The sequence below is a fragment of the Drosophila busckii genome, chromosome 3R, assembly GCF_011750605.1.
Source record: "Drosophila busckii strain San Diego stock center, stock number 13000-0081.31 chromosome 3R, ASM1175060v1, whole genome shotgun sequence".
Lineage (NCBI taxonomy): Eukaryota > Metazoa > Arthropoda > Insecta > Diptera > Drosophilidae > Drosophila > Drosophila busckii.
The window spans coordinates 20,819,516-20,837,972 of NC_046607.1; the positions used below are offsets into that span (position 1 = coordinate 20,819,516).

The 18,457-nt window shown below is 39.8% G+C and overlaps 1 protein-coding gene across 1 annotated transcript in view; it reads left to right on the plus strand.

Annotated features, from left to right (window-relative positions):
• Positions 1–14,799, plus strand: part of LOC108603146 (ras-interacting protein RIP3) — a 79,012-nt gene extending 64,213 nt beyond the window's left edge. The window contains exons 6-8 of the mRNA XM_033294028.1: positions 10,919–11,084; positions 12,609–13,120; positions 13,906–14,799. Of these exons, the coding sequence (XP_033149919.1) occupies positions 13,118–13,120; positions 13,906–14,799 (897 nt within the window). The 5' untranslated portion in view covers positions 10,919–11,084; positions 12,609–13,117. The remainder of the gene's footprint in view (positions 1–10,918; positions 11,085–12,608; positions 13,121–13,905) is intronic.
• The last annotated feature ends 3,658 nt before the right edge of the window (positions 14,800–18,457 follow it).

Below are 18,457 nucleotides of genomic sequence, written 5' to 3' on the forward strand. Positions count from 1 at the left end.
ATGAAAAGCGCTGCATTAACCACAAGAATATATAGAAAAGTATTGTTGCACTTAAATGTTGCTGCAGCACAGCAAACTGGTTTAGAATTGCAACCACAGTCAGTGTGTGAGAGAGCGAGAGGGAGCCAAAGTCAAAGTCAGCGCACCCTTGACTTGTTTGGTTGACTTTGTTGCAGCAGCAGCAATCGCAGCGTGTTGGCAAACTGCCGGCTTGTTTGTTAGCTGATTTGTTTAGGCCGTCAGGCAATTGGCAACACGCTTATTGTTTGAGTTTGGAATTTGTATATCGCAGGTTCAATAAACGCCAGAAGCTGCAAGTCCAAAGCAACTGATTAAGCTGCTCAGTTTTATTTTAAAGTCTTGCTGTCGCCGCCGCCGCCATTTCTAACCAGTTTTTTGTTGTTGTCTGTTCTTTTGCCGCTTTTGGCCAAGACAACACTTTTTTGCGCGCTCTGTCTGGCCTGTGCGACTTTTGTTACAAATTTAGTTGCAATTCATGAGAAATTAACAACAAAGTCACTCAAGTGCTGTAATTTTTCCCATGATGACGACGACGACGACAAGCGTCAACAGCAGCTTCAGCTCTGCTGTTTGCCAAAATGGTCAATGTACTGACTGCTTGAAGTGGTTTGACTTGTCTAGCGTGCCTCTTCCCTCTTCGGCGCTGTGGCATGCGTTTTGCTGTAAAATCTGCATTCTTGCTAGACCATTTAGCCAGTCTAGCGTCTCCGACGGCATTAAGTGCAGTTTTATGCTATTAGCCAGTTGGTCTGCGCATCAGTTCTTGGCTAGTTGTCTGTTGCGCTGATTTGCCGCCGGAAGTTCACAACATGCGCTAGACAGCGGCAGCAGCAGCAGCAGCAGTCGAGCGACGCCGCTGCCACTGCTAACATTTGTGCTATGAACTGTTAGCTAAAAGCTTTTAACTAACAGCGGTAGGGGCTGCATGCTGCACTGTTAGCTAAAAGCTTTTATGTTAACATTTCCCCTACGCGTATAACAGTTTTGCTTGCTGCTGCTGCTGCTTCGGGCGCTGGTGTCGTCTCCTTTTTGGCTTAAACCGGTTTGCACACCAGTTGCGCATTTATTATGCATGTATTTGTGTGGCCAACGTTTGTTTCCTGTGGCAACGTTTGCTGCCAATTGCAAGCGCTTGGCTTTTTGCCGATCAGTTGCTGCTGCTGCTGTTAAACCTTGGCCTTGAGGCCCTTTAATAGCCACAGCGCGCTCAGCGCTGCTTGAAATTGTTTCCAGTTTTCTGACTTGGCTTGCAATTATATAAAACTGGCTTGGCCTTCGTTGCAAGCAGCGCTTAAGTTCAAAGTTTATTTTGTAGCAAAATTCTGCAGCTCTGCCTTTGATTTCACTTTAGACAACACGCAGCCTCATTAGCCGTTAGTTGCATTTAAGCCGCTGTCCAAAAAACCTGCAACGCGCTTTTGTTGTAAACTTAATTTGAGTTGAAGCAATGGCGGCAAGCCATAAATACAATAAATCACAATTTAAGCAGTGAAACCAACAGCAGCAGCATCCAAGGCTTGTCCTGCATTGTTCCTGCTGCCTAAATAATTCCAATCAGCAAAACTGCAGACTGAGCTGTAGCTGGCCAACTCGCTTGCCTTCTACTTTTGCGTGTTTCGTTGTTGCTACGCGAAGGTCGCCAAAGGTAAAAGGCAAGAGCAGCAGCAGCAGCAGCAGCAGCAGCATCAGCCACAGCGCCTTATTATCTACACCATTGTTTTTGTATTTTTTGTAGCCCCCACAACAACAACAACAACAATGAGCAGCCAAACTGGATTCTTGTTGCGTTTATTTAATTCGCCCAGTCTCCTCAGTTTATTTTCTACAATGTCTTTTGGGGCTGCTCGCTGCTTCTTTTGTGGCTGCTTTTGGTTAGTCGAAATTGAAATTAAAATTTGCGTTAAAACCCTTTTGCCTTTACTTATGCTGCACGTTGCTCTCTTTTTGTGTCTGAGGCAGCCGCCGCCGCCGCCGCTGATTGTGTGCGAAACAATTGCAATAGTGAATCACCAGATAATAATTTTTGTAACTAAAGCTGCTGCAGTAAATGAAGAAAGCCAGCCCAAGAGTTGTTAGCCAAGTTACTGTTGAGTTGAGTTTGGGATTTAACTGAAGCCTAAAACTGATTATGATTTCGGTTTTAATTTAGTTGCGAGCTTAGAGAGGTAAATTGAGTAAGCTGGGAAATAAATGCAGCATGTTGAATGAACTTATAGATATCGCCAGTCGGAGAAAGAATTGAACAGAGCTGCATAGAGCAGCTTATTGCTCTCTTGGGTGTTAAAGGAAAGTAAAGTAAAGTAATGTAAAGTACTGTAAAGTAATGTAAAGTAATGTAAAGTTCTTTACATTAGTAAAGTAATGTAAAGTAATGTAAAGTAAACTAAAGTAAAGTAAAGTAAAGACGTAAAACTAAAAGCTTAAGTATTAAAGATAACAATAAGAACTATAACATAATAAGATTATATCTCTATTAAATTACTTTATAAATTCAAGCGATAAATTCTACAAAAGAATTGTTTTGTTTGTTTGCTTTGTTGTACTAATAATTATTGCTATTGATTAAATAGTTACTGGTTGAGTTACTTGCTCAAAGAGTTTAGCCTCAGCTGCTAGTTTAAGTGATAGATAAAGTTGAACAGCGTTGCCACAGAAATCTTCGACAGATTTTAGTTTGAAATCAATCAAACTAAATCGTAGGAAGCAAAGCATCTAGAGAGATTTTTATTGTTTGAAACACTTAAGGCAAATATTTGCATAAAAAAATGTCTTAAGCTTAACACTTTGCTTAACTAAAAGCAAAATTATAAGGCCTGAATTCAAATCGTAGCGAATTTTATGTACGTTTGAGGTTGATTTCAAATTTTGTGGGGGGCACTCTAGCAATTTATTCATCTTTCCTTTAGTAGACTACAAAAATGAAGTCATATTAATTAGTTAGTACAACAACTGCCAGTGGTTGCTCAAAATGTAAACAATTTTATGCTTTTTTCTTTACTTCATTTACAATTTGAACACTAGCTGAACACAGATTTAGTAATCTAGCGCTAGTCTGTGATTTATATATATAAGAAAATATAAGCCCAGTAGCCAAAGTTGCTTGCCCTGAAGCTTAAGTTTTAACTTTAGGCCAACAGTTATATAAATAAATAAATATAAGCCAAGCTTTTCTTGCTTTACTTTAAATATAGTTTACCCAGAAATTAATTACACTTGAAAATCTGAAATTCTGCTTTCTTTGCTTTAAATATAAATTGACTACACAGTTTAATTCATTAACTGACTACATATTAAGTTATTCAGTACTTCTATCTATAAGAAAAGTAGTTTTGCTCTTCTTTACTCTGCATATAAATAGTTTAGGCACTAAGCTACTACATGGCAGTTAGTCTATGACTAGTACTAATACATGTTAAGCTTATTGCATAAAATCTTTTACTTAAGCATTGCTATTAACAATAACTGCGCACAAAACTCCCTTAGCGACTATTAAACGCAAATTGCATAAGTCAAACAGCTGCTGCTTTTGCTATTTGCCTAATTTTTTACTATTTGACACTTAAAGTGTCAATAGGAGAGAGCAGCGTACAAATCACGCTAATGAAAAGCTTTGGCAACTGCCAACGACAACGACATAAATGGCAAATGGCTGCAGGACGAAAAAGGACAAGTGGCTGTGCAAGTAAATAAACTTGAAAGCAGCCACTCGATGGCTTAGAGAGAGAGTCAGTCAGTCAGTCAGTCAGTTGCCGGATATGCCAAGTAGTGCGCGCCTGGCTGCTGCTGCTGCTGCTGCTGGTGACCCAATCCGCTTAGCGGGTGCTCGTTGCTGCTGCCACTGTGACCTTATTGGTTGTAAGTGCTAACAATGGGATTATGCTTCATTACGCGCGCCCGTCAGTTCGACAGGTCGTCGGGTCGTCAGGTCAGCAGCCCCCAACGTTGGTGGCAATCATAACGAGCTTTATGCGCACCATTAGCCTCGCGGTTTGGCTGGGCGATAATAGCAAAAGTGCTTCAACTAATGGAATACGTCCTGGCACAAGCAACAGCCACAGCAACACAGCTGCGCCCAATTGCAATTGTAAAAACCGCACAGAGGCTGCCCACTCCCACTCGAGTTGCAGTTGCAAGTGCAGCAATCGCTGCTCGTTGCTGCTCATCAATGCAAAGTGAGCTCGAGCACACGGAATCTCAAAAATGCAGCCAGTGCCAGACTACAGACTCGAGAGCACAACTCGACTGCAGCGCATTGTGGCATGATGAAGTTGCTGCATGGATTGGAACGTTGCAGGTTCAGACTGTTGCTGCCACAAAATGCCTGTCGCTGCGTAAAGTTGCCAAACTTGTTTCATTTGCGGTAGAAATATAATTGCGGCTACAACACGATGCGGCAGCAATGCAATGTGAGGCAGCTCGCCCTTTTTAAATTGCTGCTGCCACAGACTTGGACTGGAATTTTGTTATTGAAAATGTTTTAGATGCGCAAAATCTGTTGAGACCAGTGGGTCAAGACTCGAGCAAGCGTTAGCAAGTTCATGGTCAGCTAGTTGCATGTTGCATGCATCAACGACTTAACTAAATTGCTGTATTTAAGTTCAATTTTAATTGTTTAACTTGCTGCTATTTGCATTTTGGCCAAGCCAACGTTAAATTTAGCTTAAAATAAAGCCAAGTCTATAATTCTATTGCCTTACCACATGGCACTGCAAGTCGCTGTCTGTGGCACTGTCGCTGTTGCTGCTTTTTGTGCTGAGGAATGCGGTGAGGCAACACCAATGCCAATGCCAAGTTAAGCGCAAGACAAAGTAATAGCGCAGAAGAGCAAGACAAACGTTTTCTTGGCTAGTTTCAAGTGCAGGCAAAGCCGCAAGTCGCAGTTGCATGCAACTAGCCAAGAGTTGCTGCTGCTGCTGCTGCAATATATATGCAGCTAAATAAAAATGTGGCAAGTTGACTATTTTGTGCGTTTTGTTGTTTGCTTCGCTGCGTTTTGCGCCGCTTGGTCGCTTGCTGGCGACTTAAGAACCAAAGCTGTTGGCCAGGCTTGTGCGCTACGAAAAACATTGCCAAGTTGCTACCAAAGTCAACGGCATGAGTCGAGTCGCTACGAGATTGAGATTCATTGCCTGTTGCATGCAGCGCTTGCCCCCACTGGCTGTGGCAGCTGTTGCGCTCGACTAGCAAAAATTATATAGATGTATGTGCGTTCATATATATGCGCATATATTCATGGCTATGTCTGTGGCGACATTGCATGTGTTTGCTGTACTTGGTTTGTTTTACTTTTCGCTTAAGCAACTTGTTGCCAGCAACATTGTTGCCAAACAAAAGTTTGTTTAGCAATCAATTTTACAGCTTAATCAATATTTGAGACTCTATAAATTTGCTTTATTTGTCTTTTATGCTAAGCCTCAAACATTTTGCTTATTTTTATATGCACTCGCTCGTTGGAGTGGCTAATGCTGCAAACGCAAATCATTTAACGAGCGCCCAGCATATTGTTTTATATGCAACAAACAGTGGCAACAACAACAACCAGGCATTGAAAGTTGCCCCAACAAATGGCGCGTAAATCCCATAAACCGTTTACAACTACAACAGCTCAACGCAATTAGCGCGGCAGCAGCAGCATCGATGATGCCGCCTGCAACAATAACAAAGCAATTTTTATGCTGCTGCTGCTGCTGCTGCAGCTTTAGTGTGAGCCTAAGGGTTGCTGCTGACACAGGCTAAACTCTCTGTCTAAAAATTGTTTTGTTTTGCACGCCGTATTCAAAATAAAGCAAGTGGCTGGCCATAAAAGAAATTTATATTTATTAGCGTATTGCATTCATGTGGAGTTCAAGCGGCTTTCGTTCGCTTATCAAGTACAGCATCAGTTTTTATATATTCACCAAGCTATAAACTTTATGCAGAGTGCAAAATTGCCAGCAAGCAACAGTTAATTTAAGTTAATTTGGCGCTATTAAAAAGTTAAGCGCGCAGAGCTCAAGGGCTTAAAAAAATTTACTTTATATAAATAAAACTTTGCAGTGTTTTATTTACTAACTATAAAAAAATGCAGCATTAATGCTTTAAAATAAGTTGTACTACTTTAAGAATACTAAAATAATTTATGCTGCATTTTTTGTATAGTATTGTAATCAAAACCTTGCCAAGCTTGTTTAAATATTTTTAAAATGAATTTCTAGATTTTACATATTTGTGCTGGCAGCAAGTTTGTTTTTTAAATTTAATTTCAGCATTACAAATTTCGATTTTCAAAAGTTAAGCGCGCAGAGTTCAAGGCGTTAGAAAAAAATCTTTTTTATTTATTTTTATTAGTATTTATTTTATTTAGTATTTATAAGGTGCATCAACTTATTTTTAAAGTATTTTTGCTGCATTTTTAATCACTAATAACACTTAACAAAGTTGCAAGCTTGTTTATTAGATTTAAATATTAAATATTATATTTGTTAAAGATAACGATATGATGTTCTACATATCACTTATAAGTGCTGAAAAAAAAGATTTTTTTAAATTTAAGTTAGTCATTTTTTTTCTGTATATATCACTGGTGTGATATTTTTGTGTATACATATTAAAGGACTCTCAAATAAATAAATTATTGCAATGTTACAAGCTTATTTAAACACTTTTAAGAAGAAGTTCTAGCTTTTACGCTGGCAGCAACATTTTTTTAAGATTTTATTTACTCATTATAAAAAACAAATATTTTTATAGCTGTTTTTTTTTTTATATTTAAATGTATAAAAGTATAAAGCTTACATTATCTATACTAAGACAGCAAATGTTTAAATATTTGTGCATTATAAAAAACAAATTTTATTATATATATATCGTTATTATATATAAAACGCTGCTGCAAGTTTAAAGCTTCCATAAACAATTTTTCTTTTTATATACACAGCAGTGTTAAAATATTTTTAAAAATTTTTTTTAGCTATGATAAGACAGCAATAACCTTAATATTTAAAATTTTTTTGGCTTTACCGCGATAAGTGGCTTAATTCAATTTTAAAACATTTTTTTATATATATCGCTGTTTTAATAATATTGCATTACAAATTTTGTTTTTTTAGCAGTGTTAAAATATTTTACAAATTTTTTTTTAGCTATGCTAAGACAGCAAATGTTTTATATTTAATAATTTTTTTTAGCTTTAGTGCGCTTAATATATATAATATATATTTAAGCATATTGTGATGAACCCTTGACATTTTTTTTCGCACTGTATTAAGTTTGCTCTAAGGGATTACTTGCTGCAATCGAGCTGTAATATTTTTTTTTACTTTTTTTTTATAGTATAGCGTGTAAATTTTTAATCCCTTTGGCTAATTGAGGGTAACAGCGCTGCTTTTAATGCTTTTTTTTAAATGTAGTTCAATGCTTTGTAGCTTTGCTTTGCACTTAGTATTTAAATAACTAATTAGTGCTAAATATTTAAAAAAAGAGTAACAAATAAATATAAGCATATTTTAAGTGTTGTGCTAACAGCGTGTGAGCTTGATAAAAAGCTTTGTTAGGCGCTGCTGTTAATGCAACCCCTAGTTGGTAACTGCCCCTTAGCGTTAACAGTGAACTACCCCTGGCTGTTAGCTACCCCTGCAAACCGCATTGGGTGGCCCAAGCAAAGCCCAACGCATTCTGCTTTATTCACACCTACGCACAAATTCGCACCTTGGCGTCATGCGCGCTGCGCCGGTTCGGACTACACAACACCCAACCCCACAGCAAACCCAAACGATTAGTCGTTGCTGTTCGTGTTCGTTTCGCAAGCTTCGGCATTTCGTGCGACGTCGTGCCATTGGATTTGTGTGTGTGTGTGGGTGGCGGCGACGTCGACGTCGACTCACCTGCAAGCGAATGCTGCGCTTCGTCGTCGCTGCGTTGGGTGCTACAAATTCCACCCCTTGCGCGTTTTCCGAAGCAGGTGTAACAATTATTATTTTCTCGTTGATTTTGCTGCTGCTGCTGCTGCTGACGTCGACGTCGGCCAAGCGACGATGCTGTTGTTGTGTTTTTTTGCACTGCTTGCTGCCCCACAACATGCGGCATGTCCAACTTATGTTGTTGCTAGCTCGCTTGCACACTATAGCGCGCTCGCTTGCACACACACGCACACACGTGTCAGAGGCTAAGGGCGCACGCATGGCGCTTGCATTTGCTGTCTCATATGCCTGCCTGCCCTTTTATGTGCGTGTGTATTGGTGTGGGTGCTAGTAATGCTGCAACAATTGACGCTATTACAACAACAACAACAATAGCAGCAGCAGCAGCAGCAGCAGCAGCAGCAGCAGCATCCACTGCGGCTGTGGCACGAAGCTGTTAACATTAGTAGCTCGGCTCATAGGCTGCCCCTGCTGCGATCTTCTGTCTTATACGCAGTCTTATACTCAAATAATATAACAGCTTTATAATAATAATAATTATGCGCACAAAACGACGTTTTAATTAATGCGGAGGCAACGAAAACAAAGAACGCACAAACAAAAGCCGCGCTCAAAATATAAAAAGCAAACGCAAAAATAAATGCTCAGCAGGTAACAACAGCTGAGAGAGCAGCAGCGAAGAGAGCGGGAGAGAGCGCAAGCATAAGAGAGCGCGCGCCGCTGCTGGAGAAGTTACGTTTTATACAAAGGTGTGCTACATACTCCGAATTGCAGTTTTCGGAGTTAAGCGTGCGCCTTCTCCGCTGTTGCTGTCGCTGCTGCGCGCGCTAACGTCGCTGTCGCTTGGAGAAATGCTGCCTGCTGCCGACGTCGTCGTCATCGTCGTCATCGTTAACGCTCGTTCATTCGCTGCTCGTTCGTTCGCTCGCTGTCGCTCTCACGAGCGTGCGAGCAACGCATTTGCCTCAATATGTTTTTGGGGTCTCTTGCATGTCCGTGCTCGTTGTAGCCTCGTCCGGTTTTTGGCCTTCCTACTGTTGCTTTATTTTGGTTAATACGCGTCGCTGCCAACGTCGCTGCTGGCGTCAACGCAACAGCTTCAGTCTGCGGCAGCGGCAGCGTCAGCAACACTCCGAAACAAAAAGGTATATTACCTTAGAATGCCAGTGGTTCTTACTTCAGTCTTCGTACAGTCTTTGCTTTAACCCGTTCCAATTCTGTCCGCCGTTCGTAACGCTCGCTCGCTCGTTCGCTCTATAGAAATCACACACACACACACACATACAACTCTATACATTAATATATAATAGTAAGCAATAATAAACAATAAAAGCAGCAACTGAACTACCGCCAAGCAACTCAACAGTCAGTCAGTCAGTCAGTCGTTCGTTCGTTACTCACTTGAGTTGAATTGAGTTCTTCTTGGTTATCAACAACAACAGAGCTATCTTCGCTACGCCGTCGCCGCCGCTGCCGCTGTCGCCGTCGCAGCCAGCAGACAACAACACAAACCACCACCAACCCAGCTCCACTACTACTACCACCTTCAACAGCAGCAGCAGCAGCAGTAGCAGCAGCAGCCACCAACGCAAAGCAGTAGCAGCAGCAGCAGCAGCACCCACACACACACACAAGCAAAACACTCACTCACGAAAATTTCAATATCCAAATCAAAGTTGAGTTCAAATCGAAAACAGCCGCAATAGCAGCAACAACGTCTCGCAAAAATTTAGCACGCGTTACAAATAAAATACACCAGCAATAGTCGCAACTTAGTACAAGTCGCTAACAAAATAATAAACAAATAAAATCAATTTATTTTATGCAACGCGCTTTTATTAAAACGGTTATAATTTCTCGTACGTGTGTGTGATCAGCTATAAACTTGAACTATCAAAAACAGTGTCTAAACTTTTTTCAACAATCAAATGTAAGCTGCAGAAAAATTCAAATTAAAATTAAACACGCAGCAAAAGTTCGTTGCTCGCATAGCAACAACAACAACAACAGCAGCAACAGCAATAAGAATGAGCATGAGAATTGAAGCTAAGCTTCAAACATATATAGCCAAGTAGGCTCAGTCAAGCCGGCAAAAAAAAACAAAAATTGTGAGCAGCAAACGAAACACGTTTTTGTATTTGCGCGCGCCCCAAAAGCAAAACACAACAGCAGCAGCAGCAGCAGAAGCAGCAGCAGCAGCAGCAGCAAAAGAAAAAAGAAAATTCAAACAACAACAATATATAAAACTCGAAAACGTGTAGCGACTTCTCTGACGCGTCGTCTGTCTGCCATAAAACCTTATGGCCAACAACGTTCCAATAGGCCGCACACACACTCAACACTCAACTCGAGCTCAGCTCTGCTGCTTCTAAGCCCAGAAAACCTGTACCAACTAGCGCGCGCTCTTTCTTACCTTTTTGGCCACTTGTCGTGCCGTCTCTGCGTACTTAGTACGCATAGAAATAATTCCCGTAGTTTATTTTTATTATTGTAATTACACGTCGCCAGTCCAGCGCTCAGCTCAGTCTGTTGCTCTCACTCGTCGCATAAATTCTGGTTTCTTTCTTTTGGGCTTGTAGCTCTTGAATTTCTAGTGTGTGTGTGCACTGCTTACTTAGCAACGCTGTCAGTTAATTTTTGCACGATCCACCAGCTACAGCTACACACAGATACTCAAAGTTTTGTTTGTTTGTGTGACTCACAGCGAAGCGTCAAAAACCGGTAAAGCCAAAAGAATTTCGTGCGTGCTAAACACGCTAAAGAGAGAGAGAGAGCCGCACAATTGTTAGAACCTTTGGTCAGAACGTTCTGCTTGCTGCTTGTTGTTGTTGTTGCTACGAAAACGTGTTTTTTTGTTAAGCAACAATACATTTCATATATATCTATATAGCAGAGCCAAACTCACTTTATAAAGCTGCTCAAATTTTAATTTACGCACTTGAGAGAGAGTAGCGCACAGAATTGTATTCAAAACGGCATTTCTTTCATTTTTGTTTCAGAGTCTCATTTAAAAAAACGTTAACCGTACAGCCCACAGCAATATATATTTAAAAAAATTAATAAACTAAAGCAACGACGCGCAACAATCAATTCAAATAAACAGCAACAACATTTCACAAAACTTCAGTTTCAACTACTTCAACGACTTTGACACGACATTAATTGGTAATAAGAGCAAATTTATAATAAACAACAACATTATATAGACATATATACATGCCCTTTGTGTGTGTTTTGTTTCATTTATTATTTGACATTTTGTGTTTTTTGCTGTTCAGTTTTTTTTACTTTTTTACGTTTCAAGTTTGGCTTTGAATTGGCTTTCAACACAAAATTTAAATCAGCAAACAAATTTGTACAATTGGGTATATTAAATTCTCAAAATTTCAAAATTATTTCAATTTTAATTTTCAAACACTGTCTAACAAAAATAATAATGCAACTTGTTACTTTTCAAGCAGCAAACTAAAATATAAAACGCAACAAATTTTCCAACTGGTATTCAATCCTTATTATCCTTATCCTGAAACACAACAAAATAAAAAAAAAACACGAGCAGACGAAATGCGCTAAACAAATATAAGTGGCAAATTGTTGCTAATTGTTGTAAACAATAAAAAGTGAAAACTATTTACAAATATAAAGCAAATTTAGTGAATTGTATATTATTGTTAATTAACGAAGAACAGCGCGCTAAGCAAATCAATTAGAAAATCATTAAAATAAACAGACGCAGGTAAAAGGTTAGCAAATAATAGAGAAAGAAGTTGAAAAAAAAGGTGATAACATTAAGCAGCGAGCAGAAAGCGATCAAGGGTTAGGCAGCAGTTACTTTTATTTAAAGAGCGCCGCGCAGCAAACTCAACGTCCTTTTTTTGTCTCAACATTTGTTGGTGTTGTTGGTGCAAAGGTTGTTAAATTGAAATTAAGTATAAATATTTACAAACGGCAACAACCCGTTAAATAGCAACATATCAAAAAAAAGAGGAAAGGCAAACAAGTAATTAGCATTTTTTTAATTATATAGAAGGCAAATCTAAATAGCAGACAAAACAGACGCAGCCTAAAATCAAAATTTTGTGTGTGTGTTATAAACTGGTTGTAACAGTCAATTGTAAAAGCAACAAAAACATTAAATATTAATTAAATAAATAGCGCTTAGCATTAGACAAAAACGGTGTCAATCACAGACGTAGAACGAAGAAGCATCAAATTAGTGTTTATTGTTTTTTAAAAGCCATCGAGAAGGTCTTGCAGCCTCCGATCGACAAGAGTACGCGTTTTGACAATCAGTAAAAACTTAGCGTATCTATATACATAAAGTCCAAGCTACAATTTGGCAACACAATCAAATTATATAGCAAACATATATTATACATATTTATATAAAGCATAACGACTCTATATAGGAGTGTGACTTTTTCGCAACTTTTGCTCTCAACTCAAACCTCAACTTTATATCTAACGACAATCTTTAGGGCAATCTTCAAACCCCGCAACAATCAAACAAATCTATACGGTTTTCAAATCTATACACTCTACTATATATACTATAATTAATTAACATAACTAAGTAGTATTTATATATAGACGACAATCTACGCTCGTTGCTCAACAACAAGCAATAATTTGCAAGCAAACTACCACAATTGGCATACATATATCTCATATATATACACACACATATAGCTGCTATACACACATCCCTAACCCACAAATCCGTGCAATTCCTTGAACAAGCAAAAAATACCAAAAACTAATTTAAAACAACGCATAATCAAATCAAAACTTAAACGTTACGCAACAAACTACCAAATACAACTAAATAAACAACAACAACAACAAGTGCTGTATACAGAGCGAGAGAGAGCGCAGCATTAATATTTCAATCAACATTTGTTGCCAATAAAACTGTCATCATTGCCGCGTTAACAGAAACCACGGCGTCCGCAGCGATTGCAGCGCTCAGTATCAGCAGCAGCTCTCAAGCGTCGCTTGCAAGCAGCGCCACAAGTCCAGCCAGCGCCAGCGTCGCACCAGCAACAGCAGTTGCTGCAGTTACAGCAGCAGCAACAGCGCCAGCAACAGCAGCTGTAACAACAACAGCAGCAGCAGCAGCGACGCCGCCAGCGCTTAAAAGCAACGATATCGTTTCAACTGATACCACAGCCGAGTCCTCCCCTATACAAGATTTAATTATGGTAAGCGACGCCCACAATCTAAGAAAAAAATAAAACAATGCACAAGAATTGCACTTGAAAGAAAGAAACGCATAAATAATGTGACAACATTGATCCATATATATATGTTATATAACAAGAAATCGAAACAAATTAATCACTATATAAAGCTACAAATTTTGTACAGTTAACAATGAATTTATACAACTATTGCTCTAAAATTTACAAAATTATTGTTTTGTTGTTTTCCGGCTATAAACTATAACTATAACTATCTGATAAATAGCAAATCACTTACGAGTTGGCATTGAAACTGCTGCTCGTAGTTGAGCTCTTTGGCTTTGTCGCTCTCTCTTTCACACACAATCTGACTGTCTCTGTCTACGCTTTACCAACTGTCTGTAGTTTTTTTAACTCTTTGTAACATAATCTCTGCTGCTGCCTACACTTAGACCATTTAACTAACTCAAACTCACCTACAATTAATTTTTGTTACTTCACCTATGGCGCTGTCTCTCTCTCTCTCTCTCTCTCTTTCTCTCTCTGCAATTTTTTTCAACTGCATATTGTACGCTTTTCATTTGGCGTTTTGTATATAATTATTTGAGTTTTGCTTGAGTTTTTTTTTTGTTAACAACTTTTAGTTTGGTTTATAATTTTGCCAATTGAAACGAACTGTTCGCCTTTGTTTGCTCAACTGCCAATTGAAACAAAGTCAAAATTGAAACTCTGCAAACAAAATATTAGATTAATCTGACTAGCGCCTTCAACCAAAAAAAAAATTCACACCAACGCACCACCTACAGCAAATGCAACTGTTGCAAGCACCACCGCCCACTCATCCGCATCATCTGCATCATCTGCAGCATCCGGCGGCAGCTGCTGCTTATCAGTCTCAAATGTTGCAGCCAAGCAACGTCGTCACCGTACAGCAGCAACAGCAGCAGCAACAACAACAGCAGCAGCAGCAACAGGCAATGTTGCTGCATCAACAAGCGCTCGCCCAGCAACAGCAGCAGCAGCAACAACAGGCAGCAGCACAGCAGCAATATCAAATGCAACAACAGCAGCAGCAGCAGCAGCAAGCACAACAGCAACAGGCCGCCGCCGCCGCCGCCGCCGCACAGCAGCAATATCACTATCAGCAACATGCACAAGCAATGCTCCAAACTTACATGCAGCTGCAGGTGAATAATGTGGCTGCAGCACCCACCACGCCCACCAAATATGCGCCCACTGGCGCTCAATACTTTGCAGCGCCAACAACACCGCTGACGATTATACCGGCGGCCTGTACCGCCGGCGCTGCTGCGGTCGCTGCTGCTGCCATGTTTGCCAACGCTGCCACGCCCACATCGGCAGCGACAACGCCGAGCAACAATGTAAATAATACAGTTAATCTATGTGATGTAACTAGAACTACTACCACTACCACTACTAAGCAGCCTGCCGCAGCTGCGTCCGCCGCTCAGCACCACCAAAGCGTTGGCCACCTGCTGCTGGCAGCGCCGCCGCCCTTGGCACAGGCCAGCGCCTTGGCTGGCTGTGGCCGCAGCAGCGGCAGTAGCGGCTGCAGCTCTGCATCTTCTGATTGTTCTATGCCATCGCCAACTTCACTACACTTATCTTCTCCTAAAAAGGTTTGTGTGTGTTCACTACAAAAAAAAACAAAAAAAAAAAAAAAGAAAAACTCAAACTAAACACAAATTTGATTACACATTTCATACAATTCATAACAACAAATGCAAGTAACGCTTTTTCGCTCTCTAACTCACTCATTTTAATGCATTAAACCAAAACGTAGTTAAATCTAACACACAAACTGCTGACCTAACTTACATTTGCTTTCTTTCTTGCCTAGAGTTTGTTGCCTGCCTTAGTTATTGTTGTTGTAGTTAAACTAGCTGTAAGTCTTTGATTTATAATTAACTATCAATTGTAGCTAAGCAAACTAATTAGTTACAATTGCTTTGTGTGCCAATTTCTTAAGCGATTTAAATAATTGCCCAGCGCGTTGGACTTAGCTAACCAACTATAATTAAATGCAATTAAAATACTATGCAATATTTATAGCTATAGTCCTTGCTCCCTTTTTCTAACACACACACACGTGTGTCTCAGTTCAATTGTGCGTAATAAAATCCGCTTGACCGTTGTGTTTGGCATACTGATGAACTGCGCACGTCCATGCGTATGCGTAATATTTAGCTTGCGTCTTTAGCTGTGTATTTTAATTCGTTGATTTGCTGCAGCTGCAGGTTGCACACATTATTATTTTATTATTTTATCAGTCATAAGTATCGCGTCCAACATGCGAGCACATTAACCGCAATTGTTTGGCTTGCACTTACGCCTTGACGTAGCCCTGCTAATGACTGTGTGTGTGTGTGTGTGCTGCGCGCCTGTGGCGCCACATGTGGCTGCACATATTGATTAGTTGGCGTTGAAAATGTCACTGCAAATTGTTGCAAGTTGCGCTGGCACACACATAAAAAAGAGCGTAAAGAATAAGTGGGTGCAACCAACTTTGCAATACACTTTGATTAGAGCAGCAAACACACGCACAAACACATGCACACAAGCAGCCAACGCGTTACAGTTCGTTTTCTTTATTCTATAGAATGTGAATAACTTCTAAGTTATTAACCCAAACTTTAAAAAATTTTTGGATTCGTTCACGCGTTTTTGTGATTTATTTAAGAATTTTACATATTTTTTAAAGGGCTTAAAATTGTGTTTTTTTTTGTTCTGCGGGGAAGGGGGGAGTATATAAAAAAAATTAAAAGATAGCGTTCAGGTTTGCATATAGAAGCAGCTTTATACCAAATTTGGTTGCACTAGCTCTTATAGTTGCTGAGAAAAACGCTCTCATACAGTCAGACGGACAGACGTACATGGCTATATCCACGCAGTTTGTGTTGCGGATCAAGAATGTAAATACTTTGTGGTATATGCCACGCCTCCCACTCCCTGTTACATACATATGCACCACTTTATTACACCCTTTTCCATTTTTTAAGTCAAAGTGTATAAAAAAAAATTGTCAGCTCGCTGCTGCTGGCGCGCTAACTGTTTTTAGCTAGATTTCCCACATGTGTGTGTGTGTGTGGTCAGCGCATTTTTCTAAGCTGCGCGCCATATGCTCACATTATCGATTTGTGTGTCCTGCGTGCTGCGTCCTGCCCGTGGGGCAACAGTCGTTAAACTTTAAACTGCCAGCCAAATGACTCTATTATAAGCTTTGGCCTGTCCTGGCCGCAGCAAAGTAAACAAACAATGCAATGTTAAATTATCTGTAATTGATTTTGTTGCATTGTGCCACACATGCCACACACACGCACATAATGTGTGTGTGTTGCCTGGCAAAAAGTCAAATGTTATGAAATTATTAATAAATGTTTTATGTGTCGACCGACGCCGCCGCCGCCGTCGCCGCAAGCTTGCAATAGTTGCAGTTTGTCTGCGCCGCTTAATTGACAATGTTATAAATGCCTAAAGGCTTTTAGCCATAACAGGCGGCCTACCTGCATCTGTGTGTGTGTGTGTGCAAATAAAAGCCACAAAAATATAAAGTCAGCCCTGCGGTTGTTAATAAATAATGCTGAACAAAAAACCGAACCGTGTACAAATAGAAATTTTAATTTTACACACTGCGCTGAAATTCACTTTGTGGCAAGTAAATAAATAAGACAGCGATTCTAATAAAGCTGCAAGTGTCAAAGCCAACGCTTGTGTATTTTTTTATATTACGCAGCTTTGATGTGTGCGAACTTAGCAATGCACAAATAAACTTTTCAAATTTAAAAATTCATCAAACTTTTGAAGCAAACAGCGCTGGCTGCTGCAACGTCAAGCTATGGGGGTCAAGCAATATGAGTACATCATAAAAATATATAAGCAAGGAAAAAATAAAAATTACATTAATCCGTAATCGGAAAACTTGGCTACGCTTGCACGGCGTACAAAGTTTTTCCGGCTTGCGTACAAATTTACAAGAAAAATTTTTACATTTCACTTCTTTTTTTTTCATAATAAGCGATTTACGCGCGCGCGCTTGGACGAAAAGTGTTTTTCAACTAAATTTTCAATTATTTTGACGCAGCGGCAGCAATAAAATAATTTGAAATTTAAATGCACTAGCGACCCACAATAAATAGCACAGATTGTCAAAAAAAAAAATGAAAAGTTGGTCACAGCTTTCTATTTTTCTTTTTTTTTTTTGGGGGGAGACATCAATTTGAGATGAGAAAATAAAATTCAATAAACTCTTGTTAAGCACGCAGTGCTTAAGTTATCAAAGGGGGGTGGTTGGGGGGCAGGGTGTGTAACACAGGGACAACGTTTTAAATATTGACAGGCAGCTGAGCTGAGCTGAGCGGAGCAACTGCCTGTCTCTCTGTTATAAGGTTGTCGATTAAATAGATAAATCAACCCTAGGGACATGCACAGCAGTCAGCAGCAAAAAATATTCTTTGCTATTGATCAAAAGCCGAGTCCGAAATAACTGTACATAACATAAGGGTCGTCGTTTCCATTGTAAGCTGCAGCCTAAAAAAAATCATAGCACACTTACTAGCGCGTGACAATTAGGAGGCTGCAACATTTCATACAATTGCGCTAATCAGTGCTGAGTCTCAGTTTAGTTGTGGGTGGGGGTGGGGTTGGGGGCTTGTCTTGCTGCCGCTGACAAACAAATTAAAAAGTTATGACTAAAAACGTTTGGCTATGAAATGAAATTTACGCTCGCCTCGCCGCTTTGGCCAGAGCGAACGCTTTGCCCGCTGGCCAAATTTAAATTGCTTTTGTTGCGCTTTTGTAGTTGCATTGCATTTTGCCTTAGCTGCCGCTGCTGCTTTTCTGCTACTGCTGATGATTTTCCTTTTGGCGCGCTTGCAAAGTTTTCTTTGTTGTTTGCACAAATAGTTTTTTGTCGCCAGTGCCATAAAAAAAAATGGCAGATTTCCTTTTAAATGTCGGCAGCACAAAAAAAATGCAAAAGCTGTAAAAAAAACGAGTGCAGCGCGAATTAAGTTTTGCAGCTAAGCGGGGCATTAAACAAAGTTCGCTCTGCATTTTGGGCGCAAACTTATTGCGCAGCCAGCGAAGCATAACTAAATCATTAAAAGCTGCCACAGTCTGTGTGGCATGCATAGAAAAAATTATGATTATGAATATGCATAGCATATAAATATGAATATTGAATGTGTAGCCAGCCAAGCCATTAAAACTTGACGTGTGTGTGTGTGTGTGTGTGTGGCAACCCCAAGGCCAAGCTTGTAAGCTTAAGCTGCTGGGGGTTGTTGTAACTTCCACACTAATTCCGCTTAGCTTCAGTTGCTGACCAACTTTAGCTAACTA